We start from the raw sequence: 11,190 nt of genomic DNA on the forward strand, positions 1-11,190 counted from the left end.
GGAAAGATCCAGACTTTAAACCAGCAGGAAGAAACGACATACCAACAAATATGAAGGCCGACGACGGAGAACAAAGTCACATCAAACATCCTTTAAAAGCCTGTGGTTACCCCGACTGGGCTTCGATTGAAAACAGAAACTAAAATGTACAAAAGAATACCAGATAGAGGTCAGACCACCGTTCCCCCGCCACTATAACCCCGTTTAATGGAGCTATATTGTCATACCATATGTAGCCAGAGCCTCACTTCTTAAAGATTTTCTTCCAGACACATTCCCGCTTTCTGTAAGTTATGGACCAGAATCAGTATTTAATGCAGATATATGTACATCAGGGACACTTAACAGTCTCAGCTTCAAGAATAAAAATGTATATATTTTTGGAAAGCCACATCATTAACACACTTTCGTTGCTTGTATCAACATGCAACTGCAATTGAAGACACAGAATATTATCATAATCACGTCTGTATTTTGCCAGTTAATTAAGTGTATAGAAATATCTTAGTACTCAAAAACAATCTGCCAACACGCAGAAAAGAGGAAACTCCAGTTCACTGGATTATTCTTATACATACTCTGCCAAATGTAAAGCAGTTCATCTCTACAGGGTAGAAATGCTTTCCTCAACTCCGTCCATCTCACGCCATCGTTCCTCTGTGAGAGTTCTCAGAGTTTCTTCCTCATCTTGCCCTTCTTTTGACCCCGTCCAAAACCTGACTTCTTAACTTCTCCGAGAAACTTTTTGTTTTTGTTTTTGTTTTTTAGGCCTCCGCTCTGCAGGAAGTGGTGCTTCGCGTCTTTCTTGCGCTGAGTCAGGATTTGGTCCTTGGTCTTCAGCTCTGAGCGAACTCTGAGGCCACCGGGCGTCTGCTGCGCTCCGACGGGGCTCTGGAAGTTTGGATTACGGCCACGACCACGACCTGAGAGACGGAGAGTAAAGAAAAGAAAAGAAATAAACAATTGATAGTACATTTAGTACAAAATTATTTCTCAAACTATAGACTTTTAATGTACAAAGAGATTTTGCCTTCTTGTTGGAAATTAAAGCAGACAAACTTCACACCAACTTTGCAGGTTGGGTAATTCAGATTCAAAATGGCAATACGGAATAATTCGTCATTTTGGAGAAAAATATCATTTAACTTTAAGTTAGACGAGAACATCAATACTGCTCGTATCCAGTCAATAGACACCAGTTAGTTTAGCACAAAGACTGGAAACAATGAACCTTGCTCTGTTCAACAGTAGCAGAATCCACCAACTAACCTCGAAAGCTTACAACACTTTATATCTTGTTTGGTTATTTAATATCATATTACAGGGATGCATCAAATAATTTAACCTACGGGTAAACTTTTGATTTAGTCAGTAAATTTGAACAATTACAGTTTTGGCCTCTCCGATGGAAAGGATTAGTTCTGAAATGTTCAAGTTAAGATTACAGTTGCTCTCCTACCTCCTCCTCGTCCTCCTCTACCAAATCCTCCACCAAATCCTCCTCTTCCTTCGCCATCTCCTCCTGGACTCCTTCCTCCGCGTACTCCGCCTCTTCCTCCTCTTCCTCCTCTTCCACCCCTTCCACCTCTTCCTCCTCTTCCACCTCCTCCACCTCCTCCACCTCCTTCTCCATCTGAGCCAGATCCTCCATCATCGACCTTGTATTTTTTCTTCCACTCATCGTAACTGACGTGTGGTTAAGTGAAACAACATCTCAACACAGCAGCTAAACATTGTCCGAGTGAGAGAGAACTGTAATAGTAAACAAGTACAAAGAGGATACAAGTTCTTCTTGTTCTTCTTGTTCTCGATGACCTGTCCACCATCTAGCCTGATCCTCTTCTTCTGGTCCTCCTTTCCATCTTCTCTCACAAAGCGCTTCTTTTTACGATCCCTACAAATGACAGAGAGACACTGAATTAGGGTAATAAATGGCAGAATCAGAAGCATGAGGTGTCAGAAAGAGGATGAGAGAGTGATTGAGTGAATTTTAATGTTTACCATTTCATTATGGTCTTGTGCTGGTTTAACTTTCCATCATCTCCCATCAGGTCCAGGACAGCTGAGGAGGCCTGCTGTTCAAAGGCAGAGCCCTCTGTGCCGAGACTTAAGCTAAAGCCACACAGAACACATGTCACAGGTTATCACACGGTAAATACATTGTAATCATCTTTGATGTCTTTTTTTTTTTTTTTTTAAGAAACTCAATGTTTAACGTCTCACCCTCTCTCAGAGTCAAAGTCTTTGGGTCTGTAAGGGATGTAGTACTGCTCATCTTTGCCCGACTGTCTGCTTCTCTTGTTCTTTTCTCCTTCTTCCCCATCATCCCCATCTTCCTGCAGACGTCTCTTTTTTCCACCTACTACCACAGAGAACACCCCCTGGTGGAAACATGAGGAATTACAGATTAAGCATTGTCATCGAGGCTAGCATTTTAAGTGCCATGTACAAAATGAAGATATGCAACTATTATTAACACAGAAGAGAAGCTGCTCCATCTCATTAAAAGGTTTTTAAAAAAATAAAAATAAAAAACATATATATATATATATATATATATATATATATATATATATATATATATATATATATATATATATATATATATATATATATATATATATATATTTTAGAGCTGCATTGATTATTCAATTTAATGATTCGTTGATCAACAGCAAATTAACTGTTTTGAGTGATTAATGTGCTTGCTGCTTTTCTTTATATCAATAGATAATAAACTGAATATCTTTGGGCTCAAGAGACAGGCTGTAGATGCTTGGTTTCAACCACAGAGGCATGAAAGTTTCTTGCCTTCATATCGTCCTCGTTTTCGCCCGTGCTGTTTGTGAAATCATCGTCAGCTGTGGTGGTGGGTTTGACGGGCTGGTGCAGACGGCTTTCTGCAGCCAGGTTCACTCTCTGTTTGCTGAATTTGTCCACCAGCCGCTTGTCCTTGGAGCGCTTGGCCCGCATGACATCACCTGCCTGTGTCTTACTGTTTGAGTTGATTTCAAAGATAGTCTACATGAAGACAAAAAGGAGAACATTTTAAGGTCACAGGTTAGAAGGAAATATTCTGCACGGTGAGATATCTATATTAATCATCTACTATAACTCACCGATTTGGATTTGTAGCCTTTGATGGCATCAACTATGTGAAGGCGCTCCAGTTCCAATTTTTCCAAACCAGACCCTGAAACAAGATCAATCAAAAGGTTGTTACCAACTACTGCCTGAGCACCGTCAATGTTTTCTTCAGCGGACATCGTCCAAACTCACCTAGTAGTGGATGGACAGCCATGCTGGACAGATCTGTGTTTTTGACCCGTCTGAAGGACTCAGGTGAGGGGCTTGGTCGAGACTTAAGATACTGCTTGTAGGCGTTCTCAGAGACATGGTGCAGACTGTGCAGGTCCTGGGAGTTCTCGTGAGCCGTGAACAAATGAGAACTTTCGTCATCCAGGATACTCTGAGGGACGCGACCGAACACACCCTCTAGATCTGGAGGAGGGGACGAGCAGCAGAGAGCCAAAGATTATGACAACTAATCAATCCAAGAGTATACTCATCCGTTGAAGTCCTGGCAGGCAATCCGCAAAGCCTACCTGGTGTGTGTTCAGGTGTGGCAAACTGAACAGGCCTTCCAAGGAAGAGGTGAAGGTCATAGACAAAAGGCATCTCATCTGGACAAATCAGACTGTAGGCTATGCCGCTGCGTCCAGCACGTCCCACACGGCCTGATAGGAAAAGACAGGTGATGACGATGGCCAAAGAAATTAAAATGTATCATACTGGTCACTTCATCCCGTGATTAGAATTTGGCTACGGGCAAATTGAGGTCATGATTCATTGAACAAGCCGCTTACCAACTCTGTGCAAGAATAGCTTGGGCTTGGAGGGGAAGTTGTAATTGATGACATTGTCCAGCATGGGGATATCTATACCACGAGCAGCAACATCAGTCACAATTAGCACCATGGCTTTCCGATGCACAAATTTCCCGATATTGATCTTTCTGGCAGTCTGATCGAGGGCGCTGTAGATGTAGGCACACTCCACTCCTTCTAAAGTCAGCAGCTGAAGAACAAAACAAGGTTCATGTTCATAAATATGAGGCCACTACCACATGGACTCACTGAGAATATGTGGGTTCACTGAGAGCATGCACAAAGAGAGCCACAGAGTTAATCTGCTGTTTGTCTCTTACCTCCCTGATGTACTCCACATGATGTTTAGTGGCTACAAAAACCACAGTCTGCTCCTGAGGCTTCACTATGTTCCTCAGCAGATGAAGCAGGAGCGCCTGCTTGTCATCCATGCGCAAATGGAAAAATGACAGCTGAGGGAAGACAGGAGAAATTAAGATTGTGTACAGGATGGACAGAGAAGGGATTTAGCTCCAAACTTCAGCAATAACATGCACATTTAAAATTGTTCATATTTATTCAAATTAGCAAATAATTAAATCAGAGAGGTCTCGGATGGAGGTTACTGACATCCCATTTCAGCAGTAATTACTATAAATTATTATTGAGCACATCATTCATTTGTTAATCATGTTCAAACCGTGGTGCCAATGGGAGGACCAACCCTTTAATGTTTAATAAACTGTTCTTTCTTTACCTTAATCTGGTCGCTGAGTTTAGAATCCACATCTAAACGAATCAAAACTGGGTCATTCAGCCCTGGAAATATAAAAGAAAAGGCTTATTTAGTTAGCTCTGGCCTGAAGCATAAATGTATTATATGCATGATAAGAAGACGGTTACGGTGATGATCTTCAATCATGATGTATGAATGTAAAACAGAAATGATGAGTGATCTCACCAGCTCTGGCAAACTCCACCAGCAGTTTGGGCAGAGTGGCAGAGAACAGCAGAGTCTGTCTGCTGTCTGGAAGCCTCCGGATGATCTCCTGAAGCTGCTCGGCAAAACCCATTTCAAACAACCTGAGAGGAGGAAGAAAACAGACAAGTTCACACAATGCATGCAAGTGTGAAATTAAAATATGACACCTTTAAACTATTCCATTTCTCACCTGTCAGCCTCATCAAACACCACGTATTCCACATTCTGCAGCTTCAGGTTCATCTCCTTGACAACGTGCATGAGACGACCGGGGGTACCGATGATTCTGAGGGGAAAGGGCAGAGATCAGATTACCAGTTACAGTGCATGGATAGCGAGAATCGACATTATGAGTCAACGCTACAACTAAAACACTCACATGTCGGGGTTTTCATGAAGAGCGGCAAACTGATCATCCATTCTGGAAAAAAAAGACAAATTGACATTGCCGAGTTAAAAGGACAATTGCACAAATCTCTGAGTACAACAGACAACGAACAGCACACAAATATTGAGAGTTCACCCACCTGTCTCCACCAAGGATCAAAGCAATCCTGAGGCCGGTGAATCGCCCCAACTATAATACCAAAATAAAGTGACAGAAGTCAGGTACAGTTACTAAATAAAAAGGACAGTTTTAGCAGATTAACTCAAAAATGTACACAAAGAATACATGTAGCAATGGACAACCCCTAATTAAATAATAGTAAACATTTAACTGTCTGTTCATCTGACCTCTTTTGTGAACTTCATGGTCTGCAGAGCCAACTCTCTGGTGGGGGTCAGGATTAGGGCCCTGGCTCCGGTTTGGGCTTGAGGCGCTTTTAACTTCTCAAACATGGGCACCAGGAAAGCAGCCGTCTTACCGCTGCCAGTCCTCGCCATGGCAACTATATCCTTGCCATCCAAGATTACTGGGACAGTCTGAAGTGGTGAAGAGAAGGATTTTGCATGAAATGTTTTGCTGTTGGTCCTAAATGTTTGATTATGGGATTCTTTAAGTGGCACTGACTTACCTTTCTTTGGATCGGCGTAGGGACTGTGTAACCCTTCTTCATGATGCCTTTATACACAGGATAACTGAGACCTGAAACCATACACATTGTAGTTAAATAATATTGCCTCTGGGGAAACAGTGGATCAGACTTTACTTAAAGTAGATATTTCAGCTCAAACAAATATACATATTTAGATTTCCAATACTGTAGATAACCAGCGGACAAGCAGGGAAACCTGTACAGTCTTCACTAGGTCTTACCCATGGACTGAAAGCCTCCAGACTTCTTTTTCTTCTTGTTCTGGGCTCTGACCAGCTGCCTGGTGTCAGGCTCCACGTCTGACAGGCAGTCTGCTGTGGCCGGGAACCGCATGAGTTTGTTCCCTGGCTGTGGAAACAAACAACAAAACACATGAAACGCTTCCCAACAACATGACAGGAGGTACCAAAAACACAAACACTTCTTTTTATCAAGGCATTTTGCAGAATCAATCTTGGCACGCGTTTCTTAAAATGCAAGGACGACACATGTTCCCTGGATAGTTTTGACGAAATAAGATGACGGTTCTAAACTGCTTGGATTGTAAATTGAGAACATTGGACACATGATGTCTCTTTCACTGGACTGTTTATGCACACATCTACCATGAGGTAGGTAAAAAATTAGTCTTCAAATCAATGGTGTGTTTCCAAAACATCAAAGCAATGGTGAATACATTTGATGATGGATATGTGGATGAGTACACACATGCACTGCAGCATCTCCCTTGTTTCATTAAATGTGTGCAATGAACAGCTCCCAGAATGAGTTTGTATAGAAACACTTTGAGAATGTACAGATAACTAATGTGACCATTTCATATTTGACTATTTAGGGGTCACGAGTTGCTGAAATCAACGTACAGGAGGGGCACAGGAAACTAAACCTGACGACCTCTTGACCTGTAGTCAAACGCTCCACCACTGTACTCCCCGACTCCATCAACAGCTGCGCGTGGAACCGAGCCTCGCGTGCTCAACACAACGTGCGTTCATCACACGCTACGATGAACTCATCACTTCGTGGGTCATCTTAAAATATCGCTGCTTACAGAATCATCGTCCTTAGTCTCCGCCGCCAGTTGAAAGTCCGCCTCCGACTCCCTGTTGTATCGCCTCTTCTTCGTCAGGTGCTTCTTCCTCTGCGCCATCGTGGGGCTTCGGTGCTCTCTTAGCCGGCCGTCGGTAACGTTACTGTCCGGTCTGTTGGAATAAAACGGCGTCACACGAGCAAGGACTAGTCAACACGGCTCACTGCTGCTCCACGCGCAACAACACGGCAGGCGGACATGTTGGACACACGTGCAAGCTTCTTCTTCTTCTTTCTCGGTTTCTCCTACTGCTTCTTCTTCTTCTTCTTCTACCATTCTGTGTGACTGGTACGTCGCTTGAAACTCAACATCGCCATCTAGTGCTACGGAGCGTGTGAATCCGGATGGAGGTCCAATCAGTAGCCTGTGTCACATCTATAATCATGCACATTTGACTATCTCCACGTGCTCTGAGGCCATTAGATTGTAAGTTATGTAGATATTATCTTTCATTGTTCTCCTCACAACATAGTTTCATATATCATATACTGTAGCCTACTTCAAAGCCAACAATCCAGCAGCTATATCTCACCATATTACACCATTTTCCAATCTTGCTTTTTCAATCCCCTTCATCTTAACTTGTATTAATTCAGAGGAGAAGCCTGGTATTTTGTTTGAAATCTATAAGCGCTGGTGAATAAGAAGCAGAGGAGCAAAATCTCGAATCCAGATTTTCAGATATAGCAAATTATATCCGGCATATAGTCTTTAATTAGGATATGGCATATAGTCTTTGATCTTCTTTTTTTTTTGCAAGAGTGGAGTGACCATCTCTAAATGTCTTTACCCATTGTTTATTCATTTATTGCACACATGCCAGAGATAAAGGTTTGGTTTCCGTGACAATTCTAAAGAAATAGTTCAGTCCAGTTAATAATGTGTTTGAAATGTGTGTGCACGATGGCACAGATATCTCTGAATCTCTGCTGCTGAGATGTAGTTCTGAAAACTCATGGGAAATCAGAGCTTTTCTTTTTGTTGCATAATTTTTTATAAAGTGACTGTATAGGACATTTTCTCAGGCAAAGCCTACTCATCCATGCAACAACTCACATTCATGCTGCAGGAAACCTAAAATATGCTCCAAGATTAGAAAAAAACCAAAACAATGTATTCCACTGCACAAACATAAGCTTATGGACAGAATTTCTAGGTTTTCAAACAAGCCCACGCAGTGGTCGAATTTTAGGATTCTGTCCTTAAATTACATATGTATTAGAAACCTGCTATCATAAAGCATTGTTTAAAATAGTGTTAGTATTTATACAAAGCAATAATGTGTCACTCCTTTTCAAATATGTTGTTGCTCGTGATATAACAAAGCTCTCCTTCCATTCATGAATTTTGCTCTGCTGAAGCTTATGTGCAATATCCTCGTTTGACAACCTTGAATCTGAGTTAATCTTACACAACCAGTTGAATCTGTATGGGGATCAAATATAATGTTTTACTTATGGGCTATATTGCTTCAAGTGGCTTAGGATCAGTAATTTTTCTCAAAATGTGTCCTTTGAAGCTTTTAATAATCAAGACATTCACTTCTTAACACATTTCTGCATGTGGTTTCATTAAAATGTGAGGAACAGCATGGCCAAGACATCAAACATCTACATGAAAACAGAGTTATTGTGTTATTCATTAGATGCCAAAATTAGAAAAAGATCCCAATTGAGTTTTTCTTCATTTCTAGTCTGATCTCTTTGGAATTCCTTTTTTTAATTTATTGTATGTGTTATTAATGAAACCCATTGAATAAAGTGTAGATTGTATTTATTCTTTTATAATAATGCACATTTTCTATTGGTCAATATGTCTTAATCTTACAGGACTTTTTGCATTTGCTTATAACTTTTTTGTTGTTTTTAAGCAGCCATAGTTTAAATTTTTTAATCACCCAGTGGAAATGTGTCCTTTGGATGATAACACTGACACTAATATGGCAGCCAAAATGTGTTGTTTGAAGTCAATGGACTGATGTACAGCAAATAAGTCAACACCATGGCAACAGCCCAGAGCTAATGCCATTCATATTCTCTCACGGAGCCTGGCTGCGGTGGCTGGGAGCCACATCTGTGCAGGGAGCAGAGAGGCATGGCACGCAGGCAATAGGTGCAGCAAGCCACCTCTAGGGTCCGCGTTTGTTCTGAAAGGGGATTCAGGTGATAAAGCCCTGAAGAGGATTCAGATATAAAGCTGGCAGAGATGGGAAAGAGTTGGTGTTTTTAATTTGGCATTCAATTAACACGGGCGTTGGCGGACATGTTGGACACACGTGCAAGCTTCTTCTTCTTCTTTCTCGGTTTCTCCTACTGCTTCTTCTTCTTCTTGGTCAGCTTCCAACGCTCCTGGCAGCCTCAACTCTTTATTTTTCACAATGTCAAGCCCTCCTGTTGAAACATGCTCTTGAATCACGCTTCATCTCTACATAAGTTTATTTATCTGGTTATTCATGAGGCAGGGCTTTTAATGTTTCTCGCGATGAAAGAAAACCATTTTTGGATTTTTCTCTTGGGCTACATAACATCCCACCTTTTACAAATCCCCGGAGAGCCCTGCCATTGATTTCACAAACGATCTATACGATTTATAAATGACAAACATACATAGATTTATGAGAACTTTATGTGGGCTAAGCTGAATCCTGAGCTATATGCGACTTAAGGCGGAGTATTTGACCTTTCAAAAAACCTGTGTTGTAAATTGTGTAAGATAATATGGATTTAAATAGAACACAAATACGCTGGTTCACGATGGAGTCAGTGACTGTATGGGCACTGAATAAAAGTAATTAGGAAAACAGATGTCAACATGTCTCAGGTTGGATTTTTATAAAGATGTTCTGCAGCAGAGTGTATAGCCGATGCTGCCTCTAAGCTTTGGAGATTGGGGCAGGGATGTTTAAATTAAGAGATTATCAAGTTGATGGTTTGTAAAGCTAAGCCTTTAAATGGGGGTAGCAGTTAAATATTCTTCTACTCTATCTGTGTCAATTTAATTATTTATCAACCGCTCTTTAAAAGGCTGGCCGTGGGTTCAGTGGACCTTTTAAAAATAGTCCAAACATCCAATTAGCATTGCGAGTGATGTGCTGCAGCATATCAGTCCCTCCAGCAAGCCTTCAAATGCTGGTTTGATTTTTCATGCCAGACGCAGCACATCCAAGGGGCAAATTAATCTCGAAAATCTGATAACAGCTCTTCAAAAAGTTTGAAATGGCTGCATAAGAAGAATCATCAGCTTTGGAAACTGATTGTATCGTGAAATGCGAGATTTACTAAATGTTGAAACTGTGAAAACTGCTGTTATGGTCTAAACTCAGATCCGTCTATGGATTTGAAACATTTTGTCCCTCGGCTAGTTTGTGCATTGAATTGTAGCCAATTCGAGCCGGTTAAGAATATGTTTCTGGATCGGCAATCATGCAGATGTGATTAACCTGTGGGAGACTCAGGGCAGTTGAAGAGAGGGTCAAGCACTGGTCCTGGCATGGCACTGCAAACGTGATCGAGCCACCCCCAGTGACAGCAGCAGATGGTGAGTGGCCCCTGGGCTTCACCCTCAGGAGTGCAGGGCAGGCAGACAGAGCAGCCATGCGAGGCCACTGATTGGACCGTGTGTCTTAAGATGCCACGGGCTGATAAGATGCTGAGAGGAGCGGCGCTTACATGCTTGAGAAGATGTATAATTACGTGAACCCGGTAGTTTCTCTGGACCCTCCACTCACCCATTGTGTGGAGGGTCAGTAAATTGACATTGGCTGGATTGCAATCCTCATAAAAAAATAAACTGTAGGTGTCAGCGAGAATAATTTTATGATTTCTGAGATAGAAGATTATAATATGCACAAAAGATATAGACCATACTGTAATAATCTGAATTATGAAATATATTTAACTCATATCAAAATGCGGGGGGACATAATTTAAACGGTAATAAAGCAAAATTCAGAAGTGCTTACATTTCCATAAGTGGAGCTTAGCCTTTTGCTGAGACCTCCGCTCTGCTTTATAAGGAGAATCCGGCTTTGCACTCCCTTTGGTGTAAAACTGCAGAGGCGCATACATCCGGTCAAACTTTCAATAACCTTATATTCTGGGTGCAAAAAGGCAGCTTCCCTTCAAGGCTCCAGCAGTTAATCTTACTGAAAGTGCCAGCATTAAGGCTATAATCACGAGACATGTGACAAAAGCACAAGAACTGTCCCGAAAGTGC

At 41.6% G+C, this 11,190-nt stretch overlaps 1 protein-coding gene across 1 annotated transcript; it reads right to left on the reverse strand.

Annotated features, from left to right (window-relative positions):
• Positions 1–278: 278 nt before the first annotated feature.
• Positions 279–7,254, reverse strand: ddx54 (DEAD (Asp-Glu-Ala-Asp) box polypeptide 54). Its single transcript, XM_034547009.1, has 20 exons — positions 6,937–7,254; positions 6,107–6,233; positions 5,865–5,935; positions 5,584–5,772; positions 5,376–5,425; positions 5,228–5,269; positions 5,039–5,134; positions 4,828–4,949; positions 4,624–4,685; positions 4,208–4,339; positions 3,867–4,077; positions 3,606–3,737; positions 3,280–3,501; positions 3,120–3,193; positions 2,812–3,021; positions 2,224–2,381; positions 2,002–2,112; positions 1,784–1,894; positions 1,460–1,686; positions 279–923 (listed from the first exon to the last, which is right to left on the reverse strand). Exons 1-20 carry the CDS (start codon positions 7,033–7,035, stop codon positions 670–672), a joined length of 2,700 nt encoding a protein of 899 aa, XP_034402900.1. The 5' UTR covers positions 7,036–7,254; the 3' UTR covers positions 279–669.
• Between the last annotated feature and the right edge of the window lie 3,936 nt (positions 7,255–11,190).

The sequence above is a fragment of the Cyclopterus lumpus genome, chromosome 12, assembly GCF_009769545.1.
Source record: "Cyclopterus lumpus isolate fCycLum1 chromosome 12, fCycLum1.pri, whole genome shotgun sequence".
In the NCBI taxonomy this organism is placed as follows: Eukaryota; Metazoa; Chordata; class Actinopteri; order Perciformes; family Cyclopteridae; genus Cyclopterus; species Cyclopterus lumpus.